Consider the following 17921-nt stretch of genomic DNA (forward strand, 5'->3'; position numbering starts at 1 on the left):
TGGTAATGGAGTGATGGAAAAATTACGTAAATGCACGTCACCTTCAGACTACGCAATTATTATTTTGAGGGAGGTAATTTTATGGGCATTTCGTGGCTCGTTTGTGTGGCCTCATTAGACACAGATTGCAAAGCAGAGTGGAGTGGTTCTTGGGGTGAGCAAAGCTCCACAAAGATAGATGTGACAAAATTTTTATCATTACCAATCAGCAGGGTGGAAATAGTTTGGAAAAATGGGTCCTAGTTGAAAAAAACTGAAATGATCCTTTAACTAGATTATGATTTGTTTCGAAAAAGCAATGTAATTGAAAGGCCGGCATTCATTCAAAAACCTTTTTCAAAGGTTTGAGTGTTTCTCTGTGATGGGGATATAACCTGCCTATTTATGAGCATGATTAACATGGAAAATTGTGTTTTGTATCATTATTTAAGGAATTATAAAAATGCACAAAAACAGCCATGAAAAAAAACAGGGATGAAAAGCTGTTTTAAAAAAACAAAGGGTTTGTGCAAATTGCGCTATGTACTCTAATAATACGTGTGCGGAGCTGGGATGCTGCTTTGGAGAAACAAACAGTAGTCAAGTACTGTATGCAGCAACAATTAGGTTCAAATTAGGAGAAGCCAGGACAGCTGAGAATGAGCCTCTGCAGAGGCCACGCTCTCCTCCAGCAGCTAATGAAAGCTCAGACGGAGAGCGAGGACAAGGTGACAAGGGCAAAGTACAACAGGAGACTTGAAGGAAAGGAAACACTCTCTGAAAATCATAATATTATCACCCTGTAGAAGGCTTCACACTTTCCTTAGGGAACAGTGCTATCCTCACAGCTATCTTGACCTCTAACACAGACACTTGGTGCTAGGAACTCTAATGACCCATAGTTCAGCTCTGTCTTTTAACTTCCACTGCCAGCTGAATCCCAGATCCTTTTTTTATTTGTGCTAAAGCAAGTTCTTTAAACACATCCAATATAACTTTTACCACAAAGTCGATTATACTGTATGTAATAATGTACATGATAGTGCTCGTGAATTCATATTCAAACATTATCTTTAATTGGAGAATGTTTCCTATGAAGTCTCGGGTGAGCAACTCCCAAACCTTGAAACCAAAAAAGTTCACCATTTCAGAGAATTTGACAATTGTGTGTCTCTTCTGTACCTTTAAAATAATAAAATTTCAGACAATGCCTTTAAAATGACATTTTTTTGCCTTTCTACTGATCGTTTAAAAAATTACTAAGCTGTCATTTATGAAAAGGGCCATTAAAAGTTTAAGTTAATTACTTGAAATAAGATACTTCTGTAGGAAAGCCATTCTGGCTTTCTTATGTTTCAATTGTTCTAACCACAGTAACTAACAAAATAAAGATGTCCCCCATCCCCCCAAATTAGCAGTGTATTATTATTCTGTCATATGATGTGAGAAAAAAGGTGCCACATCTATCTTTGTGTTTGTAAATGTATGTGCATTGAGACCTTTCAAGCAGATCAGCTGCTACAGTTGATCTTAAACAAACTCAACGAGTCATGGCCAGACTTTTATGTGCTCACAAGCCATGCTCCTCAATCAGTAGGAAGAACCTGCAAGAAATTTCACAGGGTTATCTTTGTACTAAAGGATAAAGGGAAAAGACAATACAATGTCAACAGCATGAAGCTAAGGGTAAAGCCTTCAGTGGGTGGTAGGTGGTAATAGACAACTGACCACCTGCGACCTTGGCCTTAGCTTTGCCCAGACTGGAAGACAGCTGCATGTGCCTGTCGCATCACAGCCTGTTCTTATTGCAGGTTTCACACACTAACACCCACGTCAGTCCTTAGAGTACATTGTTTGACACTTGCAGCTTGATTGGTTTTAAGCCGTACAGTCACACATGTAACATAAGGGATTGTTATGGGATAGAAATTTGAATGTGTGAATTTGTTGTATCATTTTAAGAAGTGTGCACATGGACAATAAGTAAACAGCTTCATGTCTTTAGCTGAAAACCAATCACGTAAAACACATGCAAATTATGCAATACAATGGCTGAATGTAAAATGGAGAATTGTGAAACTGGCAGAATGAAATTACAGCCTGTGATCAATGCCATTGGACTTGAATAAGAGACTCAATCAAGTCAATTAAGGCAAACGAAAAGGACCTAATTTAATATTGTGTGTGTCAACAAAAATACGCCTTCAGATTAATATTCCTTAATTGACTAGTGTAAAATATTCTATTGATTGTTGTAGCATTTCCAGTTGAATAACATTTTGATAACAAAATAACTTAATTGTGTTGTTGTTTAAGTGAACTCCTTTACGCCTGGAGCTCTTTGCTCCAATTTAGTAAGATCATGGGTCAAAACAATAAAGATTCCAAAAACATACCAGTTTGGTCTACTGAGACCAGTTACTTACATACAAGCCAAATACAAAGAATAGGTATACACCCCTCATTCCAAATATGGAGTCTCTTTTTTGAATGACCAAGGCGACGTACAGTATTCATGGCCCCTTTCCATATTAGGACAAGCAGTTCCCTTTATTACAAGACCAGCAGGTCTAGAAGTGAGCAGGTCTGCCATCTACCACCAATCTAAAGGTAAGCACTGAACATCCGGAGAGTCTAATTCATTCTAGCACAGCATCATAAGGCACACCAATTGGAACTTTTAACAACTATTCTACTGAATCACTAAAATGGTATTACTCAGATGATGGAACTGTAAAATACATAATAAAAACCACAATTTGGATCTTACATTCAATTGTGTGGTTGGGATTTACATTTATTTCCCTGATCCAAACAGATAACGAAAAGACCAACCTGAAGGAAGTGAAGACCTGAAAGAGTTTCAGTAGACATTGTATTTTGAAGTGTGGAATAACTGTCGGTAAGTCAACTTTAAAAATATATTTTTCCATATTTGATGTGTGATAGCAAAAGGATTTCAACAATGTCTTATTTAGATTTACATTTTTGACCATTTACAGTATAACATGCAGGCAAATTTTATGTTTTATGCATTTAGATATTTTTCCAAGCCTTAATAAGCAGATGAAGAAGACTAAATTTAGAATTCAATGAAAAATGAATTACAGATGTTATCCATAACAGAGAATTTAACAAATTGGTTCATACTTTGTGAAATGTGTTCAATTCATAGGAATAGTCAAAATACAAAGATGTACACAGAAAATGATCACTGTAATTGATTATCATTGCAATTAACTGCTAATTACCAGCTAAATGTCCTCTTTGACATTTATTTTTCTATTGTGTTTCACAGAGTTAAGTATGGGTGATGCAGTGATGGCAGAATTTGGGCCGGCAGCCCCATTCCTTCGAAAATCTGATAAAGAGCGTTTGGAGGCTCAAACCCGTCCCTTTGACATGAAGAAGGAATGTTTTGTCCCCGACCCTGAGGTGGAATATGTCAAGGCTTCCGTCACCAGCCGGGATGGTGACAAAGTCACCGCTGAGACTGAATTTGGAAAGGTACATTATGTTCATTAATACACGCAATGTGGTGAGAAAATAAACAGTAATTCCGAAGAACAACATCATTTTGGCTAATCAGCGTTGTTTAACCAAAATTTGACTGTACACTGATTCAAGGTACTTTTTTAACCTTGATGCAATTTAGGAAATTCTGAAATCCACAGAGAATGCTGAATCTCAAAGAAACCAGGTTTATTTCGGTATAGAATTTGATGAGTGTCATATTCCTCATTTTTGTTGTTGCATACTTTATGCAACAACAAAATCATGAAATTATTTTGAAATAATCAAAATCATGAAAAATCATGATCATGAAATTATCTTGCCAATTTAGAATTTTTATTAAGCTAATACTGTAAGATTAAGGTCTCAGAATATATTGATTTAATGTCATGTAACTGTTTCTCTTCTTTCTCAGACTGTAACTGTGAAGGAGTGCGATGTTCACCCTCAGAACCCGCCAAAGTTCGATAAAATTGAGGACATGGCGATGTTCACCTTCCTGCATGAGCCTGCTGTGCTGTTTAACCTCAAAGAGCGTTATGCAGCCTGGATGATCTACGTGAGTTTGACTCTTTGGATCTCTCCATGACCGTTACAATGACTGGCATTAAAGACCTTCTAACAACCTCTTTCATTTACAGACCTACTCTGGGCTCTTCTGTGTGACTGTCAACCCCTACAAGTGGCTGCCAGTGTATGATCAGTCTGTAGTCAAGGCTTACAGAGGAAAGAAGAGGAGTGAAGCTCCTCCTCACATCTTCTCCATCTCTGACAATGCCTATCAGTACATGCTGTCAGGTGAAATGTAACCTACAGTCATTTTTATTAATCACTATTTTATGCCTCAGATTACTCAAAACACTTCAGAAATCTGAAATAAATAAATGTGACATTTATTTTACTTCATTATTATGTGACTAGTTATTAAATACAATGTTTTCCCACTTCTTAGACAGGGAAAATCAGTCCATCCTGATCACGTAAGTTCATTCAATTTTTTTTTTTACAATGATTTTATGTACTTCTCCATTTTAAGTATGTCCAAACTGTGCATCTGTTTTCAGTGGAGAATCTGGTGCTGGGAAGACTGTGAACACCAAGAGGGTCATTCAGTACTTTGCCAGCATAGCAGCTATGCCGGGAAAGAAGGATGCAGCTTCTGAGAAAAAGGTGGCTTGGCGTGTGTTAAGTAATGAATGATGTTGGAAGAACTGAATAATTTACAGCTCTGTAATTTTTTGAGCTAAGTGTCTATGTTCGTATGTATGTTCATTCTTTAAAACGCATGTACTGAAAATGTGTGTTGATCCTCAGGGTACCCTGGAAGATCAAATCATCCAGGCTAATCCAGCCCTGGAGGCCTTTGGAAATGCCAAGACCATCAGAAATGACAACTCCTCAAGATTCGTAAGTAATTTTTGGCTGCGTCTTAAAGAAGTATGTACAGAGCATAGCATTTTGCAAGGTAGCTTTGTCCTGCATAATGCCTTTTAATTCATATTTATAACAATGTAATTTTATCATCAGGGCAAATTCATCCGAATTCACTTTGGAGTGAGTGGAAAGTTGGCCTCTGCCGACATTGAAACTTGTAAGAACAGCTCTTGAAACCTTTTATTTTTAATATTTACAGAATGACCCTAACCCTAACCCTCAAACTCTCTGTACCGACCATATGTCTTGTGCTCTATGTTGAAGACCTTCTGGAGAAGTCTCGTGTAACCTACCAGCTGAAAGCTGAGAGAGACTACCATATCTTCTACCAGATCCTATCCCAAAAGAAACCAGAGCTACTGGGTGAGTACAGCACTCTCTTCTACACTGTGGATGAATGCCATACTTAAAGCAAAAGACAAAAATCTAACACCTTTTTCTTCTTCATTAGAAATGCTGCTCATCACCAACAATCCCTATGACTACGCCTTCATCTCCCAAGGAGAGACGACAGTAGCTTCTATTGATGATGCTGATGAGTTAATGGCCACTGACGTGAGTAGAATATACCTCTAGAATTCCCTATCTATGAAAGGCATATTCACGGATGAGGTTCATAAAGTGTCCCTAAAGCTTGAGGTAAATTGGAATAGCTATGGTTTCACAGTTAACAATGCGTCACGTGCACATTTTCTCTAGAGTGCCTTTGATGTGCTGGGGTTCACTCAGGAAGAGAAGAATGGCATTTACAAGCTGACTGGTGCCGTCATGCACTATGGCAACATGAAGTTCAAGCAGAAGCAGAGAGAGGAGCAGGCAGAAGCTGATGGCACTGAGGGTGAGAATCATCAATGGACTTCCCCAATTTACCCTATAAAAGAATTTATGTATGGCACAAAGCAGGCAGCAGCTTTCTGTATCATGTTCACCATACTATTTCATACCCTAAAGGTCCCTAGTACTTCTGCAGAGGGGCTCTGGAGCCACAAATTAACGGGAATCTTCAATTAACTTTGCAGATACAGACAAGGTTGCCTACTTAATGGGTCTGAACTCTGCTGACCTCGTCAAGGGTCTGTGTCACCCAAGAGTCAAAGTAGGGAATGAATGGGTCACCAAAGGACAAAATGTCCAGCAGGTATAATAGAAAACCCCCATTTTCATTTCAGATAACCCCCATGCTACTGCATAAAGTAGACACAAAAGTAAAGATTTTAACACAAAAATAAACTTTTATAGATGCTAGTAAAATAATCTGCAAGATAAGATAATAGAGTACAAGAGTTTAGAAAAAGAAAAGCAATACTGATTATTTTCAAAAATGATCTTTGTAAACATAATTACTTCTGATTTAAACATTTATATTTATACATATATTTATACTTTTTTCACCAGTTATTAAGCTATAGTAGACCACTTATATGCTGTGAGGCTGTAAAGCAACATGACACTATTATTCATTAAATGCAAATCGTAAACTCCTAGTCTGAGATCAATCTTAGAGTACCGTGCTTCTTGTCCAGCTGCACTGGAGTCATAGCTGCACTTAAGACTTTTTTGTGCTTAAACTATCATCTCCATCCTAACAGGTGAACTACTCTATTGGTGCTCTGGCCAAGTCTGTGTATGAAAAGATGTTCCTCTGGATGGTGGTGAGAATCAACCAATCGCTGGACACAAAGCAGCCTCGCCAATACTTTATTGGTGTTTTGGACATTGCAGGATTTGAGATCTTTGATGTGAGTATCTTTTGAATGAATGACTTGTTCAGGTAATACAGTTTATGTCAAAACAGATAATACATTGTTATCCTTGGGTCAAACAAACAATGTCTCTATTACAGTACAACACCTTTGAACAGCTCTGCATTAACTTCACCAATGAGAAGCTGCAGCAGTTCTTCAATCACCACATGTTTGTGCTGGAACAAGAGGAGTATAAGAAAGAAGGAATTGAATGGGAGTTTATTGACTTTGGCATGGACTTGCAGGCTTGCATTGAGCTCATTGAAAAGGTGGGTCAGTAAAAGTGACATTTGTCAAATCATCCTGTTCTGTAATGTGGACACAGGCTGATGTAGCTAGGCAAGCCTTGACCATTGTTTTGTAGTTGTTCCAATGACCTTCAGTATGCAGTTATTGTACATTGCTTTGGAAAAATGTGCCTGCCAAATGTAATGTAACGTAATGACTTTATAGGATACATTGCCTTGCCACATTTAACAGCAAAATGGTTAAATGTTTGACATGAAACACCTTCCAGCTTTTACATGTTTTTTTTTTAGAGAAGTCAATTATTTTATTGTTTCAGCCCATGGGTATCATGTCCATCCTTGAAGAGGAGTGCATGTTCCCCAAGGCCAGTGATGCCACCTTCAAAGCTAAGCTGTATGACAACCATCTGGGGAAGTCCAACAACTTCCAGAAGCCCAGGATTGTCAAGGGGAAACCAGAGGCCCATTTCTCCCTGGTTCACTATGCTGGCACTGTTGACTACAATATTTCTAATTGGTTGGTGAAGAACAAGGACCCACTGAATGAAACAGTGGTTGGGCTTTTCCAGAAATCAACTCTTAAATTACTGTCCTTCCTCTTCGTAAACTATGCCGGGTCGGAAGCAGGTTTGTTTCTTTAATGCGAAAAAGACACTGATGGTAGAACTTGCATGCTAAGTTAATTCACTTGCTTTAAAAGTACCTTATGTCTTTTAAGTCCATGTCTGTGAGTAACAACAACATCAAATTAAACTGTCCTTTAAGGAGACTCCAAAGTGGCAAATTTGGTAAAGGAAACTCATAACCCCAAAAAATTGTGTGCTTTTACTCCCGAGTATCTCTGATTAAGGCTGAGCCTTGCTAGTTTCTGAAGGGCCAGAATTGGCTACGTCTTGCTAGCCGAGGGTTGGCTTAGGTTAGCCAGTGTTCCACAGGTAACCTCTGCATCATCACCTCCTTGTAAGGCCCCAGACGCCTACATGTTGCAAGGTGCAAGTCATTAGACAAGTGCCTTTCCTTGAACAGGAGCTAGCAGCTAGCATTTCCATAATACACAAGTATGAAAAAGAGTCATGGGCTTCAGCTCCATTTTATTCTGCGTAGGCATGGGTGGCAAGAGCTAAGTCTCCAAAATAGACAGAAATGATGAATAACAGGAAGAAAGGGCAGGGGCTATTATGATTTAAAAAAACGTTGTGCTTTAAAATTGGTTTTTTAACATCTTATGTTCTTCCTATACTGTATTATTCACAAAAAGATTCAGGGAAAGGCAAGGGTGGTGCAAAGAAGAAGGGCTCTTCCTTCCAGACTGTTTCAGCTCTTCACAGGGTGAGTGAAAACATTTCTAAAAAAATTAATTATGAGTAAATTGTTAAAACACCATTGCTTAAATATTGCTTAAACATTTTTAAAGTATCCTTTGGCATGATTAGATGCTTCACCAGAATAAAACACACGTTCTGGAAAACTTTGTCCTCATCATGGAATACTGTTTCATACATTTATATCATAACAGCAGCAGAAGAGGCCCTAAAGGAGTTACATAACTTCCCCTACCTAACTGACTCTGATAGATAGCTTGATCCATCTTACAGAAATGTAGCAGAGTCAGTACCAATTATGTGTCAGGCAACAACAAGCAAGAATGAGAGAGACGAATCATTGAAATGACACTTTGACATGCTTTGAGTGGAATTTTTAAAGCCATTGTGACTAATACCGCTATGCTTGCTAGCAGTGCATGAAACCTAATACCGATATACATCAGCTGGTGGTTCTGTTTAATCTAGCTACAGAAGTACAGAATAATTAAAGTTATTTTTTAAGAAGATGAATGCTTTCATCGCTGGCTAACAATCCTTTTGAAAGATTGCCCCAAAATCTGGCTTTGAAATTGAAATCTCGCTGACATGACCAAAGATTTTAATCAAGTTTAAATATCAAATGACATTGTTCAGCAATAATACAACACCATCATACAACAGGAGTGGCCTTACTCCTAATAATGTTTTTACTGCTATCATTTATATCTCTCCTGTCACTATATAAGTCCTTGGCCTACTGTAAGAAATGAGATGATATGCAAGGGAAGCCAGTGTGCATGCTCTTTCTGGAAACCAAGGATAATCTGTTTGTTAAGGATATAAAACATTTGGCACTTTCTGTTCATAACCAGTTTAATATCTTGGGAAAAACTACAAGGTCATTTACTACTGCATAGTTACATGGTATTGCTGAGGCAGTACCTGGGGTTTGTCTCTTCCTGCTGTTTTTAGGTTTTCACAAAACAGTGATGTGTTGTTAATGAATTATGTAATCGGAGGATTATGTGTTTTTCCAACTCAAGGAAAATCTGAATAAGCTGATGACCAACTTAAAATCTACTCACCCGCATTTTGTGCGCTGCCTCATCCCCAATGAGACCAAGACTCCTGGGGCCATGGAGAACCCTCTGGTCATGCACCAGCTGCGCTGTAACGGTGTGCTGGAAGGCATCCGGATCTGCAGAAAGGGCTTCCCCAACAGGATCCTGTATGGAGACTTCAAACAGAGGTTGTGATCATTAATCATCATAGTGCATCGAGGCAAAATAAGGGGTGTCAGATTACCATACAGAAGGCATGAAGGTCTCAGCAAACAAAGAATAAGCTGACTCCCAATTCTGTGATGATGTTCATATAGTGAATAGTACAGTGAGTCCATGTGGTATTCACTGTAGCGATTCCAATAGGCAATTGATTGAACAGAACAACATTAAAATTGAAAAGTTAAGTAAAAGAATATGTTGCGGTCCTTTCATACATGTACACTCCAAACTTGTAATTGTTGAAAATTAACTTAAGTAGTGTATATTGCCAAGCCAAAAGGTGCCAAATGTATTTGCATAACTGAATGGTTTAATATTATACATCCCATTACAGATACCGTATCCTGAACCCATCCGCTATACCCGAGGGACAATTCATTGACAATAAGAAGGCGGCAGAGAAACTTCTGGGGTCTCTGGACATTGACCACACCCAATATAGATTAGGACATACCAAGGTATAAACTGAATTAATTACCGTTGATGTGATTTTAATGACAAGAAAAATAAGTACACACCGTATCTCTGTACATCAGGTGTTCTTCAAAGCCGGTCTGCTGGGCACCCTGGAGGAGATGAGAGATGAACGTCTGGCTCTCATTATCACTGGAATCCAAGCCAGGTCCCGTGGTATTCTCTCAAGAATTGAGTTCCAGAAGATTGTGGAGCGAAGGTCAGGATGTTGATATCTCTATCCTTAAAATGAAATAGAAGATAGATTGCATTTTTATACCCTTTTTTTGTGTGAAATCCTAGGGACTCCTTGCTTGTGATCCAATGGAATGTGCGAGCATTCATGGGTGTGAAGAACTGGCCTTGGATGAAACTTTATTTCAAGATCAAACCTCTGTTGAAGTCTGCAGAGACCGAGAAAGAAATGGCCAACATGAAAGAGGAGTTCCTAAAGCTCAAAGAAGCATATGCAAAGGCTGAAGCCCGTAAGAAGGAGCTGGAAGAAAAGATGGTCACTCTTCTCCAAGAGAAGAATGACCTTCAGCTGCAAGTTCAAACTGTAAGTAAACAACAAACAGTCTATTAATATAAATACTACTTTACAGGATTAATTTTAATGTTGACAAAGGTATGAGGTGACCTGGTCATTCATTTCCTCGATTAATATATGCACACTGTCATCAGGAACAAGATAATCTTGGTGATGCTGAGGAGCGATGTGAAGGGCTGATCAAGAATAAGATCCAGCTTGAGGCCAAAGTCAAAGAGCTGACAGAAAGACTGGATGATGAGGAGGAGATGAACTCAGAGCTGACTGCTAAGAAGAGGAAGCTGGAGGATGAGTGTTCTGAGCTCAAGAAGGACATTGATGATCTGGAGCTTACTCTGGCTAAAGTGGAGAAAGAGAAACATGCCACTGAAAACAAGGTCTGTACTTCTACATTTTTCAAACTAATAAATGAGGCTGAGAACTGTCTGTTCACTCTTTGGTTTGTGTTTATAGGTGAAGAACATGACTGAGGAAATGGCAGCTCTAGATGAAATCATCGCCAAACTGACAAAGGAGAAGAAGGCTCTCCAGGAGGCTCACCAGCAAACCCTGGATGACCTGCAGAGTGAGGAGGACAAAGTCAACACGCTGACCAAAGCTAAGGCTAAACTGGAGCAGCAGGTTGATGATGTGAGCACCCCAGAAAAAAGAATGATAGCACCAAATAATTAAAGCTTTCTGTGCTGTTGGGGGAAGGGTTCCCAAAGCTTTAATTACAAGACAGATAACTGATACTGATACTTGTCTCTACGTAATGGCTAACTGTTGATTCCTCTTTTCAATGCCGGCCTGTAATGTAGTGACAGTTTAATACAGTGGCATACAGAAGCATACAAAAAATATTATATAACACGATGTGAATCTTTACAGCATGACTGTTGATAATAAATTACAATGAATAGAATATTGCCAAGGAAGAGTAAACAAGACTTTACCTGTTAATTCCATTTTTTGTCTTTCAACAGCTTGAAGGATCTCTTGAGCAAGAGAAAAAGATAAGAATGGATCTTGAGAGGGCTAAACGTAAGCTAGAAGGAGACTTAAAGTTAACTCAGGAGAGTTTAATGGACCTGGAGAATGATAAGCAGCAGATGGAAGAAAAGTTGAAGAAGTAAGATCACAACCAATCCTACGTACATGTAATTTCATCTGAGTAATGATCTATAAATGTTACGAAAACATAAATAAATGGAAAATGTGGACAACAATCTAAAAGTATGCCACTTATTGCAAAAAGCTAGCAGCTTCCGCTCAATCCTGGTAAATCTCCTGACTTGTATTTAGAGCCTGGTGTCTTTGCAAAACAAGCCGTTTATACCCACAAGAAATATTTTAATTGATCACTATGAATGTGCTCATTTCCACAAAAAAACACGCACAGTAATTTTAAGCTTCTAGTGTATCTCTGAGAACTCCCTCTTCTGTTTCTACTCAGGAAAGACTTTGAGATCAACCAGCTCAACAGCAGGGTTGAGGATGAACAGAATTTGGGTGCTCAGCTCCAGAAGAAACTGAAGGAGCTGCAGGTTATTTGACTGTTATCTGAAAGTAATCTAGAATGATTTGTGAATAGACATGAATGCTGAGGTACCACCTTAAATATAAGTTATATAAAACTAACTTTCTTCGTTTTCTAGGCCCGAATTGAAGAGCTGGAGGAAGAGCTTGAAGCAGAGAGAGCTGCTCGTGCGAAGGTGGAGAAACAGAGGGCAGACTTGTCCAGAGAGCTGGAGGAGATCAGCGAGAGGCTGGAGGAGGCTGGTGGGGCCACAGCTGCCCAGATTGAGATGAACAAGAAGAGGGAGGCAGAATTCCAGAAGATGCGCAGAGACCTTGAAGAGGCCACTCTGCAGCATGAGGCCACAGCTGCCACACTGAGGAAGAAACATGCTGACAGCGTGGCTGACCTGGGGGAGCAGATTGACAACCTGCAGAGAGTGAAGCAGAAGCTGGAGAAGGAGAAGAGTGAGCTCAGACTGGAGCTAGATGACGTGGTCTCCAACATGGAGCAGATCGTCAAGTCCAAGGTAAAGTGATTTCATGTAAGATTTACTGTACAGTATCCCAAGATTCTGTTCTGATATGTCCATTTTAGAATTACAATTTGCTATTTGTTTACGTTCCGTGAACGAATCAAAGCAGCATCATGGCATGTCTCATTGTTACAAATATTTCAGACAAATTTAGAAAAGATGTGCAGAACTCTAGAAGATCAGGTGACTGAGTACAGAACCAAGGCTGAGGAAGGCCAACGCAGCATCAACGACTTCACTATGCAGAAAGCTAAGCTACAGACTGAAAATGGTAAGCATATCCATTATACTTCTATTTGCAGATTTATCTAAAAGCAATGAAAGTGTCATCACTGATTGTTTTTTAAATATTAGGGGAGCTTTCCAGGCTGCTAGAAGAGAAGGACTCATTAGTCTCTCAACTGACGAGAGGCAAGCAGTCCTACACTCAGCAAATTGAAGACCTCAAAAGACAGCTGGAGGAAGAAGTCAAGGTACATTATTTAGAGACGTACAATAAAATATTTCCACACGTTGCATATTAATTTTTGACCTTTGAACAAATAATTACTCTCAGAATCATCTTGTGTACCCTGCAGGCAAAGAATGCCCTGGCCCATGCGGTTCAGTCTTCTCGCCACGACTGTGACCTGCTGAGAGAGCAGTATGAGGAGGAACAGGAGGCTAAGGCTGAGCTGCAGCGCAGTCTCTCCAAGGCCAACTCTGAGGTGGCTCAGTGGAGAACCAAGTATGAAACTGATGCTATCCAGAGGACTGAGGAACTGGAGGAAGCAAAGTAAGGAATGAGAGCAGCATGTTTTCATATTTAAAGAGGCAAGCAGGAAATTCAGTGTGATGAAGGAAACCAGTCTTATCAGCCTTATTCATCCCCCTTTACTGTATCCAGGAAGAAACTGGCTCAGCGGCTGCAGGATGCAGAAGAGGCTGTGGAAGCCGTAAATGCTAAATGTTCCTCCCTGGAGAAGACCAAACACAGGCTGCAGAATGAGATCGAAGATCTCATGGTGGATGTGGAGAGATCTAATGCAGCTGCTGCCGCTCTGGACAAGAAGCAAAGGAACTTTGACAAGGTTCTGAAGAACTGAGATCACCACAGAATTTCTCAATTAATGGAAGTCTTCTTAAGGCATTGTTTTGATTGAGTTTGCTGTTGTGATCCCAACAGGTCCTGGCTGAGTGGAAGCAGAAATATGAAGAGGCTCAAAGTGAGTTGGAGAGCGCCCAGAAGGAGGCCAGATCTCTCAGTACTGAGCTCTTCAAACTGAAAAACTCCTATGAGGAGTCACTGGAGCATCTGGAGACGATGAAGAGGGAGAATAAGAACCTTCAAGGTAAGTAGTTACAAGCAGTCTTGATGCTTCATACAAATACTATTTAACCTTTAGCCACATATTTAACTATGTGTTTTTTTAACTAGAGGAAATTTCTGACCTCACTGAGCAACTTGCTGAAGGAGGAAAAAGTATCCATGAGCTGGAGAAAATAAGGAAACAACTGGAGCAGGAGAAGGCTGAAATCCAGGCTGCCTTGGAGGAAGCAGAGGTGAGTGTAAAAAATGTTAAATACATAATGTCACAATGTATGTATGTCTACCACTATACATATTCAGTCTTTGAACTGGATGGAATTTTTAGGGGGTCCCTAATGTTACAGAATTGAAGGAATGCCCTTCTTAAAATAGTCAATTGTAAAGATATTAAACAATATCCAAAGGCTTTATTTTGGTTTGCTACAAGGGGTGCTAATCCATGAAGAAATATCCATTTGAAAAAAGGGTTGAGACAGCAACTCCTTCTGTATATTTCATTTTGAATCAGAGCTAATTTCAAAGCGAAGCTCCTTCATTGGTATCATACCACTGTTGATTTGCAAATGATTGGTAGGTGGGTCATAGCCATAAAAGTAACTGATGTCACTGCGTGACTGGCAAAAAGCTACCTAACTTCCAAATGATATGGAAATTCTAATAGCTAGAAAATTATATTTTTACTTTGAATTTTCTTTTCTTTTTTCCACTGTTCACTGTGGCAGGTATTCAACCCCCCACCCCTTTCCTTCCTTGATACAGCACCTACACACACACACACACACACACACAGATCACCTTTTGATATTTTGTTAGCTGTGATGTTTAGCCACTAGTTATTGTTCATTTTCCAACAGATATCAATAGATGTCAATTGTATTGGTAATATGACACGAAATCCACACATAACCAACGTGCCAGGAGTATTGCTAGTGAAGCTTGGCAATCAGCAGAATGTGAGGGATGACAAAGCACATCATACTTTGCTCAGGTCAGACAGGAGTGATAGGCTATATTTAAATAGACATATCATTTTACATTGTATCCATTTATACAGCTGGATACTGAAGCAATTTCGGTTAAGTACCTTGCTCAAGGGTACAACGGCAGTGTCCTACCCGGGAATCGAACCTGCGACCTCTCGGTTACAAGCCCAGTTCCTTACCCACTGTGCTACACGCCGTCCTACGACATATACAGGGCATACATTTGTACAATGTATATATGCATACATGTGTCTAACATACAGTCTAGATATAGCAATTAAATTAACAACAAACTTTGAATTCTGGAAGGGTTCCCTGGAACATGAGGAGAGCAAGATTCTGAGGGCCCAGTTGGAGTTTAATCAGGTGAAAGCTGATATTGAACGCAAACTGACTGAGAAGGATGAGGAGATGGAGCAGGCTAAGAGAAACCAGCAAAGAGTGGTGGACACCCTGCAGAGCTCCCTGGAGGCTGAGACTCGCAGCAGGAACGAGGCCCTCAGGCTGAAGAAGAAGATGGAAGGTGACCTTAATGAGATGGAGATACAGCTCAGTCAGGCCAACAGGCAGGCAGCTGAGGCCCAGAAGCAGCTCAAGGGTCTCCACTCTCACCTGAAGGTATTTTAATACCAGTTTTTGCATGCAAAATTTTGTGCCAATGTGCCAGGGATAATTAATGAATTCAATTAGATAATTTTTGGACTGATACTGTGTAGAAATGTTTACATTTGTAATTTGAAGATCGCATGGTGGCTTCATATTGATTAGTTTAATGTAAAACTTAATTATAAATTCCTTCTTCAACAGGATGCTCAGCTGCATTTGGATGAATCTCTTCGTGCCAATGATGACCTGAAGGAGAACATTGCCATTGTTGAGAGACGCAACAATCTGCTACAGGCAGAGCTGGATGAACTGAGATCTATGGTGGAGCAGACAGAGAGAGGCCGTAAGCTGGCTGAGCAGGAACTGCTGGATGTCAGCGAGAGAGTACAGCTTCTGCACTCTCAGGTAAGATTGAAAACTATGGCATCCATTTAATAGTTTCACACTATTCAAACTGATGACATTGAAACTGTGCTGTTCAAATCTGGTCGCAGAATACCAGCCTGCTCAACCAGAAGAAGAAGCTGGAGGGTGACACAGCACAGCTTCAGACCGAAGTGGAGGAAGCTGTGCAGGAATGCAGGAACGCTGAGGAAAAAGCCAAAAAGGCCATTACCGATGCAGCCATGATGGCAGAGGAGCTGAAGAAAGAGCAAGACACCAGTGCTCACCTTGAGCGCATGAAGAAGAACATGGAGCAGACCATCAAGGACCTGCAGCACCGTCTGGATGAAGCTGAGCAAATTGCCTTGAAGGGAGGCAAGAAGCAAGTTCAGAAACTGGAAGCTCGTGTGAGTGTCTACTACTTCCGCTTATGTCTTCTGCTGGAATTACATAGTGATACATTTAGAAACAGAATTCATATTCATTTGAATTTGTAGGTGAGAGAGCTAGAAAATGAGGTGGAAATGGAGCAGAAGAAGAGTAGTGATTCTCTGAAGGGAGTCCGCAAATATGAGAGACGCATCAAAGAGCTCACCTACCAGGTACCTTTCCTTTCAGTTATCTATCATATTTCAAAATATATAAGTGCTTTATTATTTTTTATAATCACATTGTCTATTTGTGTATTATGAATTGTCTTTTTTCTTTGCAGACTGAAGAGGATCGTAAGAATTTGGCTCGTCTGCAGGACCTGGTGGACAAGCTGCAACTGAAGGTCAAGTCCTACAAGAGAACTGCAGAGGAGGCTGTAAGTGCCAACATCCCTTCGGTATACTGATTCATATATTTCACAGCAGTGTCTCCCAGCCAGGCTTTCATCATGTGCTGTGTGTGCTCTCTGTGTCTCAGGAGGAACAGGCTAACAGCAATCTGACCAAGTTCCGCAAGCTGCAGCACGAGCTGGATGAGGCAGAGGAGCGAGCCGACATCGCAGAGTCTCAGGTCAACAAGCTGCGTGCCAAGAGCCGTGATGCAGGTTCCAAGGTTGGAAGTTATTTACTGTTAATTCACTGATTTAATTTTGTTGTCTATTCCTCATTCTCCTTTTGTGTTAGCGATGTAGTTGACTGCAAGCCTCCCTGGTCCAGTAACACATGTACAGATGCTTTCATTTTCGAATAACTGCTAAATTTTAAATTGTATAATCATAAAATAACCCCAACTGTAAGAAATTAGAACACTTCTATGAGAAAATCTGATGTAACATACAGAATTTTGTCTTACAGTGATGTATACTTATGATCCAATGCAAGTCTGAGGCCTAAAGTCTATAGTATACATTATTTATTCAGAAATTAATCGTTTAAAAGCACAAACTAACTATGGAGGATAATGTCTATGTCCAGTTTATGTCTAATGAACAAACTCATAGCGGATTCTCAAAGGAAGACACTAACCATATTTCCCCATCTCTCTTTTCACGCTACAGAAAGGGCATGATGAAGAGTGAAGCTCTCAGATGGACCTTTCTGAAACCCTTTGACTTGCTGTGCTTTAGTTTCCTGTCTTCCTTTTCCTGTAATTCAGCCAGATAAAAAAAGTATAATAAAAAAAATCTAGAATAGAAATACGTCTATGCATTGAATTGCTTTCTGAATTTTGTGTTGATTGGCAAAATGACACCATTAGCCTGATTTGTTTCATTTTTGGCTTTATTTTTCTGTCTGCATAGAATACTGTGTCTTTGTACGGCACTGAACATTTTTTCCCAAAAGAGCATTAGCAAAGCAGACATTAGCTAGCTTCGTCATGTGGAATATCCATGAAAACAAAATTCTTCACAAGAAAACTAAAACCTGCATAGGTTACACTATGCGCTATAACCTACACTCTGTGCCCTATTCCGATGCCCTCTATCCTTCAACCAACACTCTATGCCCTGCTCTCTGTGCCCTAAACCCAACCACACCTTTTTGGCCTACTTCCGTTGCCCTACACCCACAATGCCCTATACTCTTGCTCAAATCATGGCCTTCCAGGTCCAAGACAAGATGCTGGATTTCCACCCTCCCTTTTACCTGGGAATCAGGTGTGAAT

General features: G+C 39.9%; 1 protein-coding gene across 1 annotated transcript; it reads left to right on the forward strand.

Moving 5' to 3' along the window:
• Positions 1-2512: 2512 nt before the first annotated feature.
• LOC135252776 (myosin-7-like) lies at positions 2513-17452 on the forward strand. Its single transcript, XM_064331259.1, has 39 exons — positions 2513-2589; positions 2798-2881; positions 3278-3486; positions 3908-4051; positions 4134-4290; positions 4445-4472; positions 4557-4662; positions 4807-4899; positions 5020-5083; positions 5191-5289; positions 5378-5481; positions 5626-5764; positions 5946-6064; positions 6516-6665; positions 6770-6940; positions 7237-7546; positions 8178-8248; positions 9267-9472; positions 9841-9964; positions 10043-10179; positions 10263-10518; positions 10644-10886; positions 10963-11139; positions 11475-11620; positions 11945-12035; positions 12147-12536; positions 12687-12813; positions 12897-13015; positions 13121-13317; positions 13429-13612; positions 13708-13873; positions 13960-14084; positions 15144-15452; positions 15642-15845; positions 15935-16231; positions 16322-16426; positions 16537-16632; positions 16734-16868; positions 17314-17452. The coding sequence occupies exons 3-39, from the start codon at positions 3286-3288 to the stop codon at positions 17332-17334; spliced, it is 5811 nt and encodes a 1936-aa protein (XP_064187329.1). The 5' UTR covers positions 2513-2589; positions 2798-2881; positions 3278-3285; the 3' UTR covers positions 17335-17452.
• The last annotated feature ends 469 nt before the right edge of the window (positions 17453-17921 follow it).

Source organism: Anguilla rostrata, chromosome 4 (assembly GCF_018555375.3).
Source record: "Anguilla rostrata isolate EN2019 chromosome 4, ASM1855537v3, whole genome shotgun sequence".
Taxonomy (NCBI): Eukaryota; Metazoa; Chordata; class Actinopteri; order Anguilliformes; family Anguillidae; genus Anguilla; species Anguilla rostrata.